Genomic DNA, 22,122 nt, shown 5'->3' on the forward strand with positions numbered 1-22,122 from the left:
GAGAAGGGAGGAAGGAGGACCATGGGGAACAAAAGTAGTCCCCCTCCAGAAGGAAGGACAGTGTCAGCACCAATTCAGAGATGATTTGAGGAACTACAGCCGAGTGATACACAAATAAGATACATTTTTTGATTATAGGTAGGTGCTTGAATGTATTAAGATGCAACTTCTGAGTTCAGTGTCACTAACTTATATTTACACTACAGATTTAAAAAAAATCCTGGTGTTCTGCTTTAAGTCAGAATCAGTGGAATGCTTTTTTTTCCCCCCTAAAGGCTCAGTCCATTTACAACTGACATTTGAGTGGTTCTCCGTTTGTTTCACCCTTCTCTTTTATGTCACCCAGGGAGGCCAGGGATAAAATCTTTGCACCCGTGTCCCCAGCTCCACCCACTGCCATAACAAGAGGAAATCACTCTGGGGGAATTAATCAAATCTGGAGCAGTTGCCCAGGGGAACCAGCTTCTCTCTGCAGTTTAGGTTTGGAAACTAAAGAGTAAAACTGATTGGTTGCCATGCACAGCTGCTCCAGATTTTGTCTGCTCCAGTTTTGATCAATTCCCTTCTGTGTTTTCATTTGTTTTACACAGACAATACATATGTTGGAGTAAAAATTCACTAAAAAGGGAGGTGGGTGCCAGGAAATCTTATAGGGAAACCACGTTGTTAGGAGCCGAGGGATAACAAAACAAAAAATGGTGGTTGATTCGTCTTCGATATCAGCTTTGGGTGAATTATCCCTTTAACACTGCAGAAGCACCAACAACAGTTTGGGAAAGCTGAGGCCGATTAGGATTTTACAATGATTTCTCGTGTAACGTGTGAGCAACAAACATGGGATGGGGGCTCCTTTAAAAAAAGAGGTGGCAGCAGCAGCAGGTGCTAGGCAGAGGATGTCGGCCGAGGTGAGTGAGAGGCTCGGTAGGATGAGCAGCTCTGGACATCTTACAGGTGGGCTACGGACAGATTACAATGTTAGTAGAGAGCAGTGAGGCATTGGCCAGCGGTGGCGATCGTAGAGAGGAAGCCGGCAGATGGAGCACAGCTAGGTAAGACACAGGAAATGGCAGTTACATAAATGTAGTGTTTACTGCAGCAGTACTGATAAAGAAAGCATGCTACACATGTCGGCAGGGAATGCCAGCTGTGGCGAGGGTGGGGTTAATTCTGACAGATGGCCGGGAACAGACGGGTGCTTCAGAGTATCAATCAAAACAGATTAACTGGGCTTCGCTGCCCCCTGGCACTTGCTGCCCGTGTGTTGCTTGCTGCTGTGGAGGCTGCTGCTGACCAGCACCTACTGCCATCTATAAGAGAAAAGAGAAACAATCACTCCATAGACCAGCATACTAAATACAACATATACTGCACAAAAGGACAAATATTTCAGTCCCTTAAAGTGACCCTGTCACTAATATCAAAATGAACCTGCAAACTAAAAAGTAGAGTGTAATCACTTACCTCTCGTGCCACCGAAACGTCATGGAGGGATTGTCCCCTCGAAGACACTGTAGGGAGAGGTGCCCCAAACATCGCTCAGTGATGTTACTTTTCAGAACAATACAACAGGGGGAAATGTACAGTTGTTGCGTGTGTGTGTGTTTTCCCCATGTTTTATTATTTTAAAGACCCTGCAAGTACAGGGTACCGGTCAATCTGCCAGAAATGCACTCGGCTCCTAATGTCCTCTTGTGGAGTGACATCACATGCCCTATCGTGGACTAAAATTGCAAGGCTTGGTGCCAGCCCTGCCCAGATGTCTGTGGATAAAGTACTGATTCCTGCCCGTTCTTACCTCCACATCATAGGGACTTATTGTTCTGTACTGCAAGATACAAACTGGGAGGACACTGTGCACAGGACAGATCTGAATAATGGACATGATCAACAGGTATTTTGTGCACGTATTAAAAATATATAACAAAAACACGTCAAATTGTATATTTAAAGCACAATTACAACTGCAGCCCCCCTATCCCTTTATAGGCAATGAGTGTGCCATCTTAACCTTAAATTTCAGACGTGGACAACTCCGGCCCTCCAGTTGTGCTTGAATTACAAATCCCACCAAGCCTCTGGGAGTCCTGCCTGTAACTGTCGGTCTTGCAATGCCTCATGGGAGTTGAAGTTCCACAACAGCTGGAGGGCCGGAGCTGCCCACCCCTGCTCTATTTGGACTGCAGTTGCCATGAGGCTGCACATGTGATCAGCATTTGACACCGGTCATTTCAGGGCTTGACAATTCAGTTGAGAGGTGAAATAAGCACTCTGGCAACCTTGCCGGTAGGGATGTACCGATACCGGTTTTTCTGTATCGGAGCACAAGTACCGATATTTTTTTTTTGGTACTCGCCGATACAGAAAACAGATACCGGAAGTCCCATTAAAAGAAGCCGGGCGGCGTGTAATTACTAGCTGCCCTGATTCCTGAAGTTCCGGTATTGAGATAGGCATCGGGAGCATTTGAGGGAGTACGAGTACTCCCCCAAATACTCAGTATCGGTGCATCCCTACTTGACGGTTAGCATGCCTTAAAGCAGAATTCCAGGAGATTTCTTTATTAGGGTAGCCCCACTGCAAGGGTTAAGTGCTTGTTTTTTGTCCAGGTTAAAAAATATAGTTGTGCTCACTCGAAGCTTCGAGCCAGCCGGCTGTTGCAGCGCTACCTCTAACCTGTCTTGTCCTTTGCTGCAGCATTGGAATGTTCTTCAGCATCCTCATGTCTATACACACAGCATAGAATGTGATGATTTAAGGCACCTTAGATCATTGCATCGGAGGTGAGGGAGACATTGGAAGGACCAGTCTAAGAACAAGCCGGCTCCATGCTTCAGGTGAGTATAAGTTTTGTTTTTTAACCTACACAAAAACAAGCAGTTAACCCTTGCTGTGCATGGGTAGCCCCACTATTGTTTGATTGGAGGAACACTACACGTTTCCTCTTGTTTTCACTGCAGCTGTCACATTATATAAGATTCGGGTGTTGTCCATAAGTGCAAATAATTTACGTTTTTTTCATAGCCCCACTGCAAGGGTTAATAAAACATTTCTTGGGGTTTTTCTTTACAAGTATCTGTTTTAGGAGACATTGAATTGGCAGGTAATGTTCCTCTTTAACATACCAAAAAGGGAGCAAATAAGAGAAGCTCATTGTCAGAGTTTACATACACTTTAATTCCACTCAACTCAACCCACTGTGTTTCATATGACATGTCATCCTCCCAAGACCCGATCACAGGAGGCGATCATCACATACCGGTTGGTACATCTGCTGTTGTCCAGGGTGGTAAGGTTGCTGGGAAGGCATATTGTTCATCGCTGGGTCTTGTCCAGGGAGAGCAGAAATGAGACCCTGTAGAATAAATAGTGGCAGTTGCAATTGTTTATGTCACATGATATTAGTGCAACTGTTAAGTTGGGTTCACACGTGGGTGTAAGGAATATGCGCATTTGCCGCGAGTTTTTACAGCAATTTGCGGTAAAAGAAATGCACAATTAACGCGCGTTTCCGAGGGCTATCCGGCTGTATCCTGATGGATACGCGCGGCAAATATGCCCCCAAAGAAGCTCTTCTTTGGGCTTCTTTGGGCGTAGGGCGTTTTACAGCGCGTTCCTACGCGCTGTAAAACGCCCAGGTGGGAACCATACCCAGAGGCAATTATTGGTTTTCACATGTTGAGCGTTTTACATCGCGTAGTAACGCGCTGTAAAAACACCCAGGTGTGAACCAGGCCTAAATCAAACCCACATTTTCAGTAAAAAAAATGCATTCAATATAGCAGCCAGGAGTGTGTACAGCTCCCTTCTGTCACAGATGTAATACTTCATGTCTGTGGCAGTGAAAGGGTTAAAGTGTACGTCAAAGCAATGCTTTTGATTAGTTTTGGATAGAGTGGAAGGATGAGACCCTGCGTCAGGTTTTATTTGCCATCAATTCTCTATTTGTCCTGGCGACCAATGTCACAGAGGTAGAAAGTAAGTGACTATCAAAGCTGGTCACACATTATGCGAATTTCGCACTTGCGGCTGCACACAGGCAGAGAAAGATTAAAAGCAAACTGCGCTTATCCATTTGGCCCCCTCCCCTGACCTAACCAGACCTTCCCCTCCAAAGATGCATACCTAGCTTGATCTGATGGCCACCTCCCGTATTTGTTTACATCTAGCACCGCAGGTCTCAGTTTCCTGGCTGCACCTGTGATTAAAGCCCCACAGACTTCTATAGGGCGGTGTCTACTGGCCAGATACTGTCCCATAGAAGTTTATGCAGCTGGTAAATGCAAGCGAAGCCATGATGTAAACCAATACCAGAGGCCCAGCCATCGAATTGAGGCAAGTATGCATCTTTGGAGTGGAAGGGCGAGTTAGCTCAGATCAGGTCAGGAAAAAAAGGGGCAAAGCCATAAGGGCATTTTGTTTTAAAGTGTACTTATCCTTTAAAGTGACACTGAACTCTGGAGTTAAATCTTAGAAATGAATTCAAGAAATATCTTATTTGTGTATCACTCGGCTGTAGATCCTCAAATCATCTCTGAATTGGTGCTGACACTGTCCTTCCTTCTGGAGGGGGGCTACTTTTGTTCCCCATGGTCCCTGTGTGTTGTAGAGTAGCCACCGCTCCAAGCTCACTGCTGTGAGAGACTACAATCTCATGTTTAGTTTACTCATTTGTATTAAGATTGTAGTCCATCACGGGAGTGAGCTTGGAGCTACTTTACAATCCACTTGAATGCATTTTTAAAAGATTTAACTCCCGAGCCTAGGGTCACTTCAAATTCACTTTTAGCCTTGCACATTAATTGAACTAACCTGCATGTTATATGGCTGATAGCCCATGGGGACAGACTGTGCACCCATGTAATTCATCCCGCTAGCAGGAGGATTCTGGGAGGTCGCGTTCTGAAAAAGAAAAAAATACAACAACTTAAAGCAGAAATATGGGCAAAATGAGTCCTCCCTGCAACAGTTTTATTACCTGTTGATCCTGCCAGTAGGTCTGGTTTTTTTCCTCATCCTTTAACAGGGTGACAATGCCGTTTGCCATTTAATAACACAGTGGTGTTGTCATCCTGTGGACAGGGGAGTCCTTAGATGGACGTGTAATATTGGGCGTACTTTAAGCAAGCAACAAATTAAAGCCCAACGCCAGCCCTAAATGTTTTGGTTTTGGATAAAGTTAGGAATGGTTAAAATGTCGGTGAGGTTTTTTTATCTCTGTCATACTTTCTTAATTTTCCTAACTAAATAAAATGGTTCGGCTGGGATTAAAAGCATTGAAAGCTGAACTGTGGCTTTCCCTTAAGGCCCCGTTCCCACTGCGCGATATGCAAATCGCGCGTTTGTCGCGCGATTTGCATATTTGCGCGACATCGCGAGATTTGCCGCGCGATGTCGCGTTCAAGCTTGCATTGAGCAAGCTTGAATCGCGGCTAAATCCGCTCCAAAAAGGGTCCTGCTGTAGCGACACACGACCCGCGACAGCAGGACCCTTTGCCCCATTGGATTGCATTGGAGCGCGATATCGCGCGGTAATTTGCCGCGATATCGCGGGAATTACCGCGCGATAAATCGCTCAATGTGAACGGGGTCTCAGTCTTGCACAGTTGTACCGGCTCCTCTCCTGGACTGAGATTGCTTACTCGGATATCCCTGCACACTGGGAGCTTCTCACAATGTGCATTAGAAGCTGCAGCAAGTCTAATAGAGGCTACCATATTTCCTGGCTGGAGGATCTCCAGCATTACCTACTAGCTCTTTCCTCCCAGCCTGATTATTCCTGGTCTGCCACTTTCATTCATTGGACTTCAGTTCTTTCAATTGTGGAGGATCAGCATCACATATATGAGCTATACCTAGGTTGGTCTCCGGTTTTCAGGGAGCCATTTACAGCTCCTTTCAACAGCCATGTTCTACCTGCACTGCGTAGAGCAGTACATCACTGGGTCTAACAAAGTATGCACTGAAAACAAGATGACACTTTTAAATAAAACCCAACATGTTTATGAGAAGGGGGAAATGGAAAGGCTAAAAGGAAAAGTTGACCTATTATTTGCATTGTCCACGACAAATCTGCACATTAAGCTGAAACAGAGCTCACCTGGTAGGGCTGTGTTGGAGTGGGCTGGTAGGAGTTGTACGCAGGGTTGGTAGTTGGCTGTCCTTGCTGTGCTGCAGGAGCAGATCCTGCTTGGTACATATAGGCATTTACCATGCCAGGGTCTGTAAAAAGGACAATGAGGAGACCATTAACAAAAACAGCCCGCTTTATTAACACCGAGGCAGAGTCTAGGTAGTCACTTACCTGTCCCAGGTACCGGCATTGCGGTATAGGGCCCAGAGCCGGGCTGCCCTGGTTGATTCATGTACACCCCGTGCATAGGAGAGCCCTCCACTGAGCCCGATGGACTGAAGGTGCCCGGATAAGCATTGGGGCCAGAAGGTGGGTACATGACACCACCCGATGATGGCATGGACTGCATCTGTCAGGGACAAAAAAAAAAAAAACACCAAACCATTCAGTGCAGCTCTCCAATACATTCTCATTCATTCTTCCTGTTATATTCCGGTATAGAAATCCAGTGTACTCCTAACTTCATGTTTTGGCTGACCACACAATACCTTTACTGCAATGATATCCCAAGCACTGCCTGCTGGCCTACACAACTCTGCCTAGCAAGACGATGCCTCTGTCTGGACTCCCAGGAGTCCACACATATTGTGTAGTGAAAGGGCTCTAGGCAGATGCAGCTCTGGTGGCATGCGTATGTCAACAGGAACTGGGCTCCCAGCAGCTGCCTGTCAGGCTTTTACAACCCAGATGACAATCTTACTGGAGTAATAAAAGCAGTTTCTCACTTCAGGAACATAAAAGACAATCATTAACCCCTTCATGACTGAGGCCCTTTTTTCAATTTTTGCACCCATGTTATATTCCACATTTTAGGCCTGAAAATGACGTAAAACCCCCCAACATTAGCTGGGGCATTTTATAGAGTGGGACTGGGAGGTAAATTTGGGTAATGCCTGGGCATAAAAATGCATCAGCGATTGTATAGGATATTACGTTGTGCTCCGGCAACAATAGAAACGCACCTGTGCATACGGCAGAGAGAAAGCTGGCATCTGGGCTCTCATCTGGATGGTCTGCTTCTGCTGCTCCAGACGCATCTGCCTTTCCTTCTCCTGTTCCTGCAGGCGCTGGATGGCAAGCTGGCGCTGCATCTCCAAATATTCCTAAAGACACAGGTATGACGTGTAAGTCTTGCTCATCGTAACCCGTGTATACGCTTAGCGGCCGTCGTGCGTGTCTTACCTGTTTCTTCTGCCTCATTATCTCTAGCTTCTGTGCTAGCTGTATTTGCCGCTGCCTTTCGGACTCCTCTGCAGCTCGTCGCAGCTTTTCTCTGTGCTCCTCGCGAAGTGCATTGAGAGCCCCACGGGCGTCTCTGATCTGGGCCAGCTTGTCCTGAAGACCTTCATAATACACTGTGGAGAAACATGTTCTGATGTTAGTGTACTCCTTACGCTTTATTTTACTAGCCTAAAATGAACAGTGCCAACAAGCTCACATTGTCTACTGTATGACGTTGGTTGGTATATACAGAGCCACTAGATGTCGTAAGTCAAAGACAACTAAGTATCCTGGAATCTAAAGACACCTCCAATATGCAGGATCCTGGTGTGTACTGTAATGGCAAATTCCTCCGTACCTAGTGACGTTTAAAATGGCAGATACCCTGCTCAGTAGTAGTATATACATGCAAATCAAAATGTTTTTCTTCAGACTTTCATCTTCACTACCCTTCAATACCCAACAGCATATTAGTGGATGTTCAGGAGTCAAGAAGTCAGTTCCATCACCTCATGCATATTGTCCCATTCAAAGCAAACAGCGTCATCAGTGTTCAGGGCAGGGCCTTCTATAATGCGGTCAGTAAAAACAGCTTGTGCTCTATGCAAACACTGTCAAGTAGCAATATTTGACAATACTGAAAAGGGTTTTCAAATAAATGTCACCAGTAAGTAATGACAGAACCTGAAGCACAAAAGAGAACCATATGAATCACTGGACAGCTGCCAAATGAAAGGAACAGGCACCCAGCCCCTAGGATTAACCCTGTGGCCGCCAGAAGGAAGCAGCAGAGCAGACAACCCCACACTTCCCTAAAGGACACAGCAGACTAGGGAGCTTAGTACCCCAGGTATCTATCCCCAAGAGGAGGCTCAAATTTAGACAGCTGAGAGTCACAAGCTCACCATAGATCTCTAGATCTGGAGGGTGATGATGTGGGGATCAAGGCAGCATTAGATAGGATTCCTGGCAGCGCACCTCTGGGTCTGCTGTGATACTGCTAAGAGCCTGGGAGAAATACTCCTGAGCTAGGACTTAAGGCACTAAATCTAAAAACTGGAGGGAAATCAATACATTGGTCTTCCTTCTAGGACATTAAGCTAAAACTGTGCTCTTTCTTTCTGTAAAGAAAAGGGTTTACAAACAAAGATGGTAGGAGTATATCCCTCTGCTTTTTTTTGTATTCATTTCCATTCTTCCAGTGGCAGAGCCTATACCCAGAGGTCCGATCTGTCCACCAATTAATATTTGGAGTAGCAAAAAGTGCAAAAACACAAACACTATAAGCTATGTAAAATAATCTCATTATCCCTAATATATAATACCAAACCCGCAATCATACAGCAATGTGCCCCCATTAAGTCCCTGGTACCTACAGCGTCTCTCATCCAGCTGGTTGAGCAGCTCCAGGAGCTGTGGGTGCATGTTGTTAATAGACTGGAAGAGGGACAGCACAGCCGAGTCATTGGTGATGCTCCTGCCACGCATGTGGTTGCTCTTCATACGATTCACGAAAGTGGTGACGGCGTTCTGCAGCGCCTTCAAGAACTGCTCGTGATTCTCCTCCGACTCGCCGTTCTGGTACTGCTGCTGAAGGAATGGGAGGTAATTGAGTCCAGAACCAACATAGCAACTGAATAAGTGTTTACAATGTTTAGTTTCACTACAATGGGATATTCTTTAAAATACTGTGTGAAGGATATGCTGGTGAGAAGTAAAGCACCTTTCATTAAATCGTCACAAGCGTCATACAGCCAAAAGAAGAAGGGACCCTGCGTGGCCCCCGAAACGTTGGCTGTATGACGCTTGTGACAATTTAATAAAATGTGCTCTACTTCTTAAACACATCGAGTGCTGGTGACTTCTGTTATGGACTGTATCTGACATGGCGCCACCCGTGTTGCCACTTCAAGCACCAACCTTTCATCCAAGGTCTGTATGCTGTATGGAGTGCAGGTGATTTCGAATTATTGATATGCTGGCGATACGGGGTACACAGCCAAGCTGCTGAAATGTCGACCTGCTTGGCTAAAAACGAAACAGGATTCTTACCTCCATAACACTGACCATGCTGACTGGTGGCACCTCAGCCACCTGCACCGCAGGCTCACTTGTTGGTACTGGTGCGGATGGAGTGGGGCTCTTCCGCACCTCCTCCTGTTTCTTCTCCCAGTAATTGCGGTTCAGATAGCGAGCAAGCTGCACAGAAAAGACAGATGAGGCCGAGCATAATGAAAGGCAACCAAAAATAATTCTGTCCAGTAATAATCCTATAATGTATTACCTCGGGGTCTATTTCTTCTGCAAGTGGAGCAGAGGAATTCTAAAAATTGTTGGGGACAAAAAAAAATATAAAATTTAATACATGTCATCAACAACAACCCGTCTTTAATGATCAATCGGGGAATCTGAATGTGCCAAACAGCAACTCACCACAGAGGCGTAGAGAGTACTGGCCGGCGGGGCGGAGGAGGTAACGGCGGTCGGGTCTGCCTTTGGATACACGCCATACGTGTTCTTTTGTCTCTGCAAGTCAAGACCAAAATCATCCACATTAGCTGAGGCTCCCTATATCCAAAAACCCACACTAGGATATCTATCAGCAATGGAAGCCAACTTGCCATTCTTTCCTTTTCTTCAGCCTCAGACTGTGACAAGGCGATGGCCAACTGCAGTTCCTCCTCCTCCTGCAGAGCACTCTCATCCTTCTTAGGTGGCATCTAAACACAGAACATTTAGGGGGTTAAAAAAGGAGGAATGCCAAAAACACTAAAACTAGGTGCTGTACCCGTACCCATCATCTATGGGTATTCGGAATGGTGGCTTAAAGCCAACCATATAATTTTTACAATCTGTTGTAAAACTCAAGAGGGCCAACGCATCCCCAACGATGCTGAGACAGAAGGCAAATCCAAATTTTTGGAGTGGTCACCAGAGTAACTGGTAAGGGAACACCTCCCGCCAATGGGGATATTTGTCCCTGTGACAAATCTGTAAGATTGGAACTTTGTTCACTTTGGAGAAACCCTTTCTGACTCTAGAGGTTTTGGCCTTGCATACACTTCAAATTTGTCCCAAACCCGGGGCATACAATGCCAGATATTCCACCCAAAGGCATAACCACCCCTAGGGATACCGCTTGCAAATAAAGCTCAATTAATGTAACAGCCTAAAGCTTTAGAATGTAAGTGACACATAACAGAAAAGACAAGTATGGGTTATTTAGTTAGGTGAAGGCACACACATCTTTATAGGGCAGGCCTGGACAAATCTCACAGAGATCTAGGAGCCAGCCGAAAAAGTTGGACAAACTACAGCCGTTCGCCATGGCGATCAGTATTTCCCAATCTTATTTTACTGACATATTTACACAAATTCACAAAACACAAAAGTAAAGTGTGTATGGAAAAAATTAAATCAGTAAAACAGACCCAGACAAACCCTGGTTGTCATTGCCCTGTTTTTTGGACAAGCCTACACAGACAGTACTGACTCATACGTTCTCTTACACTCACATTACTAATCCCATATGCCTTCTCACTAGCAGAGTATTGACCCAAATGCTCTCCTACATTCACAGTATTGAGCCATATGTCCTCTCACAGCACTGACCCATACGTCCTCTTACGATCACAGCACTGACCCATACGTCCTCTTACGATCACAGCACTGACCCATACGTCCTCTTACGATCACAGCACTGACCCATACGTCCTCTTACGATCACAGCACTGACCCATACGTCCTCTTACGATCACAGCACTGACCCATACGTCCTCTTACGATCACAGCACTGACCCATACGTCCTCTTACGATCACAGCACTGACCCATACGTCCTCTTACGATCACAGCACTGACCCATACGTCCTCTTACGATCACAGCACTGACCCATACGTCCTCTTACGATCACAGCACTGACCCATACGTCCTCTTACGATCACAGCACTGACCCATACGTCCGCTCACGATCACAGCACTGACCCATACGTCCGCTCACGATCACAGCACTGACCCATACGTCCGCTCACGATCACAGCACTGACCCATACGTCCTCTCACCATACAAAAAAAAACCCCATTAAGAAAGAAACACTTGTGACTGAATTAGGAAATGCTGTTTCTACTGGATGCCATCTAGTGGCGGCTGGTGAAACTGTAATCAATGAAACCATATAAAATGCTATAATACCTGGTCGCCAGAGAGCTTTTTTTCGTCGCCATGGCGACCTGGATTTGTCCAGCCCTGTTATAGGGTACAGGCAATATATTATATATACACACACACATACATACTTCAGAAGTCATTGAGAAATGATGGTATACACCAAGGTAATATTTGTTAAAAAATTGTCTAATATAATGGGGTATGCCATGCACCGATAGCTAAGGATTGCTGCACTACCAAGTCTGAGACCCAAATTCTGAGTATGCAGTAACTTCCTTACCAAAATTCCCTTTTTCCGTTGCACACATATCATATGTTTCTTCTATGTACAACACCCGGTCAGATAACTTCCCCTACACAAGGAATTTTTGTGATGTTTCTTTGTTTTGATCGTTTTAAGAACCCACAAGCTTTCTAATTTTTGGGCTCCAACAAGGAGCCGTTACATCTTGTTTCACTCTGCCCCCCTCCGTCACACCACAGCCATTATTGTGTTTGGCTTTTTAGTGGACAGGGAACACTGGCTGTGATGAGAGGGGAGCATGGAACTCTAAAGTGAAGATCTTTCTGCTGGCATCCCTGCGAGCAAGAATTCTGGTAAAACATCAGATATGAGCTAACTTATATTTGAAATAAGGGTAGTCTAAAAAGTTTCCATTTAAAGTTCACATAGGTGGCATGTTCCTCTCACCTGTGATTGCTGAGACAGAGGGCTGGTCAAGTATTCTGGGGGCAGTTCACCGCTGGTGGCGGACTTTCCTTCTCCCTTCCTGCAACAGGACAACACAGGTTCAGTGAGGCACATGCCAAGGACGGCTTTTGAGAAGCAAAACCAAAAGCCAATCGAGTGCTTGTGCTTAAAACATAATGGTGGCTATTGTTTCACCAAAGGCACTTACTTGTTCAACTGTTCATAGCAGGGCTCGCACACACGTACTTCTTTCTCGATGCCGAACTTGGGGATGGTGGAGTACTTTGAAGAACACTTCCCGCAGAAAATCTGCCCGCAGGCTCTACAGTGATGCTGCAAGGAAAAAAGAATGACAGAAATATAAAACGGTGGGCTTGGTTGGAAACATGCAGGTGGGAACAAAGAGGCTGCAGAACATAAAAAGACAAGTGCCACACGTACCTTCCGCGTCACGACTCCAAACTGAACACGGCAGCGATGACACTCCTCGGCGTCTACCCAATCAGGAGCCTGCAGAATAAAGAAAGCTGGTCAAGATTCCGTTTTTACCCTTCAGTGCTACATTTCCCCACCGAAGAAGAATTTACAATGGACTCACTCGCTCAGCAGCAAACATGGCATCACTCTCCTTGAACTCAGGGAAGTTGTGACCTGAAGAGAGAAAAAAAAAAACACAGAAATATATGAAGTCTCAAAGCTACTCTAGCAAAAGTGTGTTAATGTGTATCAGACACTTCACCTTATTGCTGCCTCCCTATTGGTGAGATTTTCCCTCACTTCCTGTCCTGGCAGGAAGTAAGTGGAAAGCTCATCAATATGGACACAGAAGTTTGTGAAGTGTTAAAACTTCCAATGTTTTATTGCTATCTGTGCCTTTCTGTCCCGGTGACATCCATTATCCCCCCTAACCATTTCTTGGCCTGTTGTCAGTGGGACAGGAAGCGAGGGAAAATCATCCCAATGGCAACGCAGAAACTTTAATACTTCTCCACTCTATAGAAAAAAATAGTTGGAATTTGGCTTTTAAATCTACTCTGTTGCATCCCCTGAGTATTCTAAAGAAGGCTTCTCTAGATGTACCTCTTCAGTGGGTGGCAAGTCAACTTATCAATCTTCCAGTGGTGTAGCCTCCAGCAAAGTCTTTGGCATTCAACATTCCCTGGAATGTCAAATGCCTGCATCACCAACCTTGCGCTGTGGCTCCTCACTCTGGCACCTACGTTACCGCTGAGTCCTGTAATGACATAGCAGATGGAAGAAGGCACCGTAGGGAGCGTCGGGGGATGCCGGCATATGACACTCCTGGAAGTGTCAAATGCCAAAGGCTGCAGCAATGGAAGATGGAGGCGTTCAGACTCATGGTAATGGTAAGTATTTACAGTCTTCAGTTCCAAGGAGCTCTTCAGAATTCCCAAAGAAAGCAACAGAATCACTTTCATGTAATCAAAAAAGTGAATGGAGTTCTGGCTACTGCGGATCACTGCACTGTGCAGCATAACTGTTCCTTGTAGCTCACTGCTCAGATACAGCCCCTGACAAACTTCTAAATGGATCACAGAACTGCACTGACCCAACCGTAGATGTAGCCAGAAGAAATGGGAGCTACCGTTTACCTCTTTCCATGTCCTATAAGGTCTCAGTAAAGAAGTCCATTAATTCTAGGAATGTACAAATTCAGCATTAGAAATAACAAATTCTGCAAGAGTTAAATTCTTCCGCTTACAGACGGAGGCTGCTTAGCAACTTACGACCCTAAGTAATTTCCTTGAAGGAAGCGAAGGGTTTTCTAAAGACAGACTGCAGGTTTGGTGGGCTGACGGTGCTGAAGTGCAGCACTTTGTGGGGCCGGCAAATACCTATGTTATTGATGTGCCAGTGTGGATCCCCTTGGATTCTATACAGGGGGACTCCTAAACTTCTATCCTAAGCCCCTTCCTTGCAAGTACTGAGCACTGCCCATCAGTCAACCGACAAATGTCAGAACTTTAGTGAGCAGTAGGGGCTTAGTAACAGGAGCAAGCAGGGTTTAATAGTAACAAAGCCAGAATTTTAAGGCCCCAGTCTGGAATCCACGGGACAGGTCCACTTAAAAAAACAACACAAAACAAGTCCTTGGCTCTCCTGTGGACCTGGAGACTAAAATTCACTGAACAACCTTCTCTGTCAATGGAAAGGGCTTAATGATCTCTCAACAACCTCTTTAAATGACTTCTGCATAAGAACTCCATTTACAGGGAAATAAAAATGAAAATAGATTAATTAAAAGCTGCTGTGAGCAAAATCCTCATTACATCCAATGTTCAGTGTGTCCTCTGTAGCAGGAAGCCTTCCTTACCTTCCACCTTCATGATCTGATAGGTGTCCTGTACAACTTTATACTTGGGTTCGTTGCGAAAGGCGTGGGCCCAGGCCTGGATCAGATACAGGATCTTGTTCCGAACGTTCGGTTCCACAACTCGCTAAATAAAAAAAAATTAAAAAATCACTAACAAACTCACTACCTAGAGAGTCTGGTGCACTACATAGCTTAGTGATTCTTGCATCTGAACTTTGTTTAGTACAACAGTCTGATTCCAGAAGTTGCTTTACAATACACTATCTGAGCTGCATGACACAGTTCACCTGACTGTTCAGGAAGTTGTGTAATAGTCACAAGATAGTCTATGGGGCTTTCCCAAGCAAATACCAGTCGGAAGAGAGGTGCTTGGGAATGGGTGGAGCTTCTGGAGGTGAGGCAAATGACTAGGAAGTCTCAGTAACTGAATGACCTTTGCAGAATGAATATTTCTAATGATCTGCTATCTACAGATATATACACATTATTACCTTCTGTAGTTCTTTTAGCTCTTCCATAGTTAGCTTATTTGCCACCTCATCGTGTACAGTTGAGCCACAGTTTTTCACCACAGACTCCATAACCTGGGGGAATAAAGCAAAAATCGATGTAACCAAATGCTATGGGAACATAGTGATAAAAAAGGTATTAAAAACAACAAGATTATAAATGGCAACAAAGTATTTATGATTACGCTTTCATTTAAAGTGGAACTCTGGGATTGCTACACAGCAAAAAAAAATTGAAATGGCTGTTTGGCCGGCTCGATGTTGATTGGCCGGGAAGCTGACTCCATTCTGTTTGGCTGGATCGATGCTGACTGGCCGGGAAGCCGACTTGCCAGCCAATCAACATCGAGCCAACTGTTTGGCCGCCTCGATGCAGATTGGCTGGAAAGCGGAGCCAGCCAAAAAGCATGGAATCAGCTTTCCAGCCAAACAGGAAGCCAGTCGGCGAGTCAATACCCGCCGCCTGGCTTCCTAATTGGCCCGGAAGCCAGCCCCTTGTTCCATTGCGGCACTGCTGGTCAGAGCAAATCTCCCTCTGACCAAAAGCTCTGGTATCAGGGAAGGTATTGGAGCATTTAGGCAAGTAAAAGTACTCGCCCAGATACTCGGTATAGGCAACAATACCAATACTAGTATCGGTAAAGGTGCAAGTTTATTTATTTATTAATACACTAAAGGCAAAACAAAAACTGACATAGATGCCGCAGTCTGTCCCTAGCAATAACACAGCAGAGCTACTCTACAACAGTTTTACTGCCTGTTAAAAGGAGAACTATGGGATCAGTGTTTTTCCCAATAGTTCTCTTTAGGGTCACGGGAGGACATATAATGTATTAGTGTCCTCCTGTGACCCAAAGCTCAGTATACCGCGAGCTACAGCTCGCGGTATACTGAGACCGCCGCAGCCGGGATGGATCCCGACATTACTGTCGAGATCCACCCAGCTGCGTGATTGACAGCTGGCTCTGCCTATCTAGAGGCAGAGCCAGCTGTACCCGCCCCTTCCCCATCCGTTCTGCCAGTCAACGCTGGAGGATCGGAGCTGGGAGGGAGGGATCCCTGCAGGGAGCCATGAGTGACAGTCACGACTCTCTGCAGGGACATGATTGAGAGTGAGTGAGCGACGGTATGCGCTCTCTCACTTCCCGATCTATTGAGCCAACTTGTGACAGTGTGACTTGTGACAGTGACAATATCGCTTGTAGCACCTACATGTCCCTTTTTTTGAGCGATTTTGCTCCTGATTGCATACAGCCCAATAGGGAAAAGTCACGCGACACGTCGCTCAATATCGCTCATATAAAATCGCGCGGAAAATCGCTCAATGTGAATGGGGCCTTAGATGGACTTTGGCTAAGACAAACAAATTAAAACCCAACTCCAGCGAACACTCTGTAGGCGGTTACAATAACAGTCTTTTTCTTCTTTTGGAATAAAAAGCTTAAAGCAAACAAGTAAAATCTGACCGTTGTAAGCAACCCCCACTAGAGTTACGTTCTTTTTTTCCAACCCCTGTAACCGTCACTTTTGCTGGACAGTTGAGCCTGTTAGGAAGTGGAAAATGGGGGGAATTTATCAAAACTGGAGCAGTTGCCCAGGGCAACCAATCAGCTTCTCTCTTTAGTGTGTTGAGTTTTGAAAAAGAGAGAAGCTGATTGGTTGTCATGCACATCTGCTCCAGATTTTGTCTGCTCCAGTTTGATAAATTCCCCTCAAAAAAATCTCTAAAAACTCTAGGTTGAACAGTGACTGCGGCCAATCAGGGTATTCTAAAAGCGACAAACCTACCGCTGTCAGAATACAATAGCCCAGCGGAGGGGGTGGAGTTGGGAAATAAAAGGTTTTTCCCGCAGAGATGAACAAGAGCAAACAACGTGTATGGCCAACCTCAGGCTCTAATGTAGAATCATGACCCCCTCATAAAGGAGATGGCCTCTTGAGAAATGAGGAGCCCACCCTAACACTGAGAACGGTATGTAAAACCCCACAGCTTACCTCAAGGGCAAAAAGAGCCACGTGTGGGTTTTTGTCATTAACCTTCTTCTTGATAGAGGCAACGGCGTATTTCGCTCTGGAACAGAACAGAATGATAATAAACACCAGATAAAATTACAGTTCTAAAAAGCCAAAGAATCAGGACATACATTGTATTCTGTATGTGACTTATATACCCAAATATTCAATGGGTCACACTCCACAAACTGAAAAAGAAGATTCTGGGGTTTTTTTTGGGTGGGGTAGGGGGAGAGATTGTTTTATGTTTACAATAGAGATTTAAAATGTGTAATAGCATTCTTTAGCGAAGCAGATAAGGTAATTGCCAAAACTACACATATAACAAAACCTGCAGATAACCCGCTTTTATAGACAGACACTTTAAAGCCCAACTACACTCCCCTCCCCAACCCTATTTTTTTTAAAAACCCAATTTACTTTTTTCCTGCAGTTTTCTGGATGGTCCATTGCCATCAAAGGTCCTTTCCTCTTCTCTTCTGGCAGTGACGATCCCTTCCTCCTGGACAGCATGGAGCTCACAAAATACATGCTAGTGTCGCGCTGTCCAAGAGTACAGTGAATCCAGACTGGTGTAATGACACACCTCCAGGCGCCATGTCTATGAAGGATTGGGATCATAGGACGATAGCTGGATGTCATTTACCTGGAAGAGGAGTGGCGCTGGATCGGGGAGAGGGACAGCACTGATGTGGAGAGGAGCATTGCAGCCAAAGCAGATCTTCCATTTTATTATTTTACATGCTGGGCTATTCATTTAAAATGTCTCTCTTGTGACATTGGGCTTTTAAGGAAATTTTTACAGACAGCATAAGCAGAGCAAAGCAGAGATGTGGGCTGCCTTGTACGACCTGCATCTGACAATTGTCTGGCACAATGGAACCCACTGTACAGATCCTAAACAGATCAAATCATAATCTATGGTCCTCTGGGTGCCATCTGTGTCAGGATAAGGGCGTAGGGAGCAACGTGAACAATTTCAAGGGAGTACCTGTTTGTCAGGACTCCCTCGGAAGCTCCTCTGGCTCCCTGGACCCCCATCCTGACACAGTTTGCACTCTTTTCCCTGAGTGGTGCACCCAGCAGACTAAGGATGCTGCTAGTTATAAGATCTGTACATTGGGTCCTTTTCTGCACAACTAACAACAATTCCTACATTCTTCTCACTGGCAATGACTTGTGGGCTACCCCTGGACTGATACCCCCTGACCTGATTTGAGCTATTTAAAATGGGAAAAGTGTGAGTTGTCACATTGTTTTTATATAAGTAATGTTAAAATGTTTTTATTACACGAGATGTGTGCAATCTTTCCCTTTCTTCTTCTTCTTGTAATCACTTCAGTTTCATGGATGTTTTCCCTTGGTTAGAGCTGCTGGATCAAGTGCATACCATCCTGCCTGTAGACATCTCCTCACCCTGCACAGCCCTTGTTTCACTGCAACCCTCCCCATCTTCAAGGGCACGGCTTATTAAAAGGGATATTAAAGTCACAACAGATGATGCTCCTTGATGTAAAAAAGTTTTAGTTTGCTGCAGAATCAGCTGATTAGGATGGCACCTTTCCCATAAATGGTCCTATGGAGCCACCTTTGTGTGCGCTAGTAAGCTGTGTGCGTCTCGCACACCCGCACCTATTACAAGCGGTCGGGCGTCTCTCATCGCTGGCTGTTTACATTTCTGGCAGTTACCCCACCCGTGTGCATGCTGGCCCCCCCCCGAGGAGTTTGTCTCTGATGTGTCAGTTCATCTTGTTGTCTGGTCCATAAAGTTGCAGTGTTTTAGGTTTGAGGCCCTCCTGAGGAAGCCGGAAAGCGGTGAAACATGTTGAGGATCCTAGAGAAACTGTCATCTTTCAATGTATCTACAAATAACAACTAGACCACTGCAACAAAACCTGTATTGCTTGTCATTTAGACTTTTAACTAGCTACATGTATCACTCACCTCTTTGTATCTACAAACTTGATTTTTATGTCGAATTCATAATAAAAACATAGATTTAAACATTCTACCAATTTTGTAGTGTGAACTAAGCATCTTAAAAGCCACCCCCTCCAATGTTATGCATACCTGGGAGCGGTAACTAATCGTTTGATCTTTGGAGAATACACAGTACTGGGGTAAACACGTTCTCACTCCTACTAACTGTCAATATTGAAATGTAATCAGGACATGTTGTGGAAATAAAGAAATTCTCCATTGCACCCAAAATACCAAAAAACTGTCTGGAAAGAACTCTACATCAAAACAGTTACTTATGTCAGCGAGCTTAAAAATAACAGACAGGTCTGGGCCTACTTACTGTGTGTCTCCCTGGCGGATCATATCACAGATTTGCAGAATGGACTCCCAGTCTGTCTCCAGCAGGAGCTGACTGGTGGCTTTATCTAGAGAAATAAAACAGATATTACAATGACAATCACAAGGAAAAAAAGATATACAGAAATCAGGTGGACACATATTGTGCGTTTATAGTTCGGTTTAAAGGATTACTATGAGGCGAGTGGTTTTCACTCACCCTCATACTTCGAGTCGACGTGCGACAATGAAACTGTCACACGTCGTCTCAATAGATCGGGAAGTGAGCGAACACATACTGTCGCTCGCTCATTTCTCCATCATGTCCCTGCAGAGAGCGGTGACTGTCACTAACAGCTCCCTGCAGGGATTCCTCCCCTCCCCTGTCCGATCCTCCAGCGCTGACTGACGGAACGGACCGGGCGGGTACAGCTGGCTCTGCCTCTAGATAGGCAGAGCCAGCTGTCAATCACGCCGCTGGGTGGATCACGACAGTAATGTCGGGATCAGTTCCGGCTGCGGCGGTCTCAGTATACAACGAGCTGTAGCTCGCTATATACTGAGCTTTGGGTCACGAGAGGACGCTAGTATACGTCCTCCCGTGATCCCTAGGAGAACTATGGGGAAAAACACTTACCCCATAGTTCTCCTTTAATCATTGTGATAAAATTAGAGCGTGGTATTCATTATTGACGCTCTTAGGCAATTACAATTATAAAGTCAAGAAATATGTGCATCCAGCAAAAGACACTAAACTCAGGAGCTAAATCTTAAAAATACATTGAAGTACGTCAACTATTGACACTACTGGACCTTATTTGTGTATCACTCGGCTGTAGATCCTCCAATCATCTCTGAATTGGTGCTGACACTGTCCTTCCTTCTGGAGGGTGGCTACTTTTGTTCCCCATGGTCCCTGTGTGTGTTGTAAAGTAGTCACCGCTCCAAGCTCGCCCCCGGGATGGACTACAATCTCATGTTCAGTTTACTAATTTGTATTAAGATTGTAGTCCATGACGGGAGCAAGCTTGGAGCAGTGGCTACTTTACAACACACACAGGGACCATGGGGAACAAAAGAAGCCCGCCCCCCGAAGGAAGGACAGCGTCAGCATGAATTATGAGCACAATTAGTAAACTAAATCAGAAATTATTTTCCTGGAGTTCCAGTTTAAGAAAACTGTTTGAACGTTAAACCTGAACTGCAGCAAGCTATAAAAATTTCCATTGAGGTGAGCTCCACCCCACCCTTCAAGGGTTAATTGCTCATCCTGGATTAGGAATGAATACTTGCTCTATTCCTGCTTCCTCCAGCAGCTGACCTATTCTCCACTCTCCGATATCCCCGGATGTGGGTGGACCCTCGGCGTCCTCACACACAATGCAGCACTTCTGGTCCTGCATTGTACATGATGATGCCTAGAAAGCCTGAGCCTGGAGAAGGGGGACCGGTCGTGCAGCCAGAAGGAAGCCTGCCGTACCGAGGTACAATGTGGGTCTTACTGCTTATTCCTCTACTCCCTAGACCAGACGTGGGCAAATTCCAGCCCTCCAGCTCTAGTGAAACCACAAATCCCATCATGCATCTGTCGCAGGAACTCATGCCTGTTGCTGTGAGAATCTTGCAATGCCTCGTGGGATTTGTAGTTCCAGAACAGCTGGAGATCCGGAGTTTGGCCACTCCTGGCACGCATTTAGCCCTTCCAGTGCCAAGGATTGGGGACGGCCACTGCAAGGGTATTTTTTAGAGGTGCACCGAAATGGAAATTTTAAAACCGAAATTTAAAAAAATGTCAGGAGAGCTGATAACTTCCTGTGCGGCACTCTTATAAAAGTTACCTTGTTTCCAGTAAATCTCCCTCTATGTTATTGAGCTGAGGGGGGAGGTGTTCTGCAGTTTCGTCCTACGGTGACAATGATGTCACCCTAGGACAGGAAGTGTGTAACTGGCAGGATCACCAGAAAAAAAAAGCCTAAAAAGTAAAACGAATGCGGCCGCCACATCTGAGGGCCGATGAGCTGCACTATCAACATTGTTGCTCTTTGATACACTTTAACCTTCCATAGGTGAATCTGCAAAGTATTACCCTTCCCTGGTGAATATTCCGCGCCAGGTGCCTGGTCATGTGACTGACATTTCGTCATGTGATCTCTGCTGAAGAGATAGGGAACAGGGTTCGGTCCTCACCTTCAGTGGATCACATGACAGGCACAGGAGGGAGCCCAGAGCAGCATTTTCTACAGGGAAGCGATAGGTAAACTTATCTATTGGCCCTTCCATAGCCGTAGGGAAGAGGCTGGCCTAATGCAAGCAAAATAAACCCAGTTTATGAGTGTGTCAGGGGCCCCAATGGGGTTATCGATTATTACCACAGCTAACGTTTCCTGAGGTGACAGCTGTCGCAATAATGTAAACACGGCCCCACACTGAGGATGGAAGAGGTGACCCCGAGTCTCGCCCTCTAGGCCCTCAGTGGACAGCCAGGGTCTATGGGCGGCCACGGTGACTAAGGACAATAAAAGAAAACACAGGGCTTGTCTTCACGTGACTCATGACACAACAGCACCCCCCTCCGTGGTGACCAATGTCAGCCTTCCCCAGCTCTCCTCACCCAGCAGCCTCTCGAACGTGCCGCCGCCTTTTCCCATCTTGACGGTACCGATCGACAGAGAGACGAAGAACACCTAACAACCGAGAGAGACACTCTTCCGCTTCCGTCACTCGGGATCGGAAGCAGTGGGGCGGGACTTCGCTGAG

General features: G+C 45.7%; 1 protein-coding gene across 4 annotated transcripts; it reads right to left on the reverse strand.

The window, feature by feature from the left end:
* Window positions 1-1,190: 1,190 nt before the first annotated feature.
* On the reverse strand, window positions 1,191-22,094 carry HGS (hepatocyte growth factor-regulated tyrosine kinase substrate). 4 transcript variants are annotated; one of them, XM_018553649.1, is made up of 21 exons: window positions 21,977-22,094; window positions 19,370-19,454; window positions 17,050-17,125; window positions 15,037-15,129; window positions 14,546-14,669; window positions 12,809-12,861; window positions 12,652-12,720; window positions 12,419-12,543; window positions 12,211-12,289; window positions 9,973-10,071; window positions 9,785-9,877; window positions 9,636-9,674; window positions 9,404-9,550; window positions 8,728-8,938; window positions 7,313-7,485; window positions 7,093-7,233; window positions 6,302-6,479; window positions 6,090-6,219; window positions 4,810-4,903; window positions 3,257-3,352; window positions 1,191-1,307 (listed from the first exon to the last, which is right to left on the reverse strand). In XM_018553649.1, exons 1-21 carry the CDS (start codon window positions 22,011-22,013, stop codon window positions 1,206-1,208), a joined length of 2,244 nt encoding a protein of 747 aa, XP_018409151.1. In that variant the 5' UTR covers window positions 22,014-22,094; the 3' UTR covers window positions 1,191-1,205. The 4 variants fall into 4 exon arrangements, with proteins under 4 accessions (XP_018409151.1, XP_018409150.1, XP_018409153.1 ...); XM_018553648.1 differs by having other exon boundaries at window positions 8,728-8,941; XM_018553651.1 differs by lacking the exon at window positions 9,973-10,071 and having other exon boundaries at window positions 8,728-8,941.
* Window positions 22,095-22,122: the final 28 nt, after the last annotated feature.

Source organism: Nanorana parkeri, unplaced genomic scaffold, assembly GCF_000935625.1.
Source record: "Nanorana parkeri isolate BGI_ZX_2015 unplaced genomic scaffold, ASM93562v1 scaffold126, whole genome shotgun sequence".
NCBI classification, from domain to species: domain Eukaryota; kingdom Metazoa; phylum Chordata; class Amphibia; order Anura; family Dicroglossidae; genus Nanorana; species Nanorana parkeri.

What these genes read in the sequence shown, in the direction of transcription:
- HGS (XM_018553648.1), bottom strand. Translation starts at nt 22,013, where the DNA reads ATGGGAAAAGGCGGCGGCACGTTCGAGAGGCTGCTGG. An exon ending in CTGAAGAAAAGGAAAGAATG is followed by an intron (nt 9,878 to 9,972) that starts GCAAGTTGGCTT and finishes CTTGACTTGCAG; the next exon opens with AGACAAAAGAACACGTATGG. An exon ending in TCTCTCTGCCGTATGCACAG is followed by an intron (nt 6,480 to 7,092) that starts GTGCGTTTCTAT and finishes TGTCCCTGACAG; the next exon opens with ATGCAGTCCATGCCATCATC.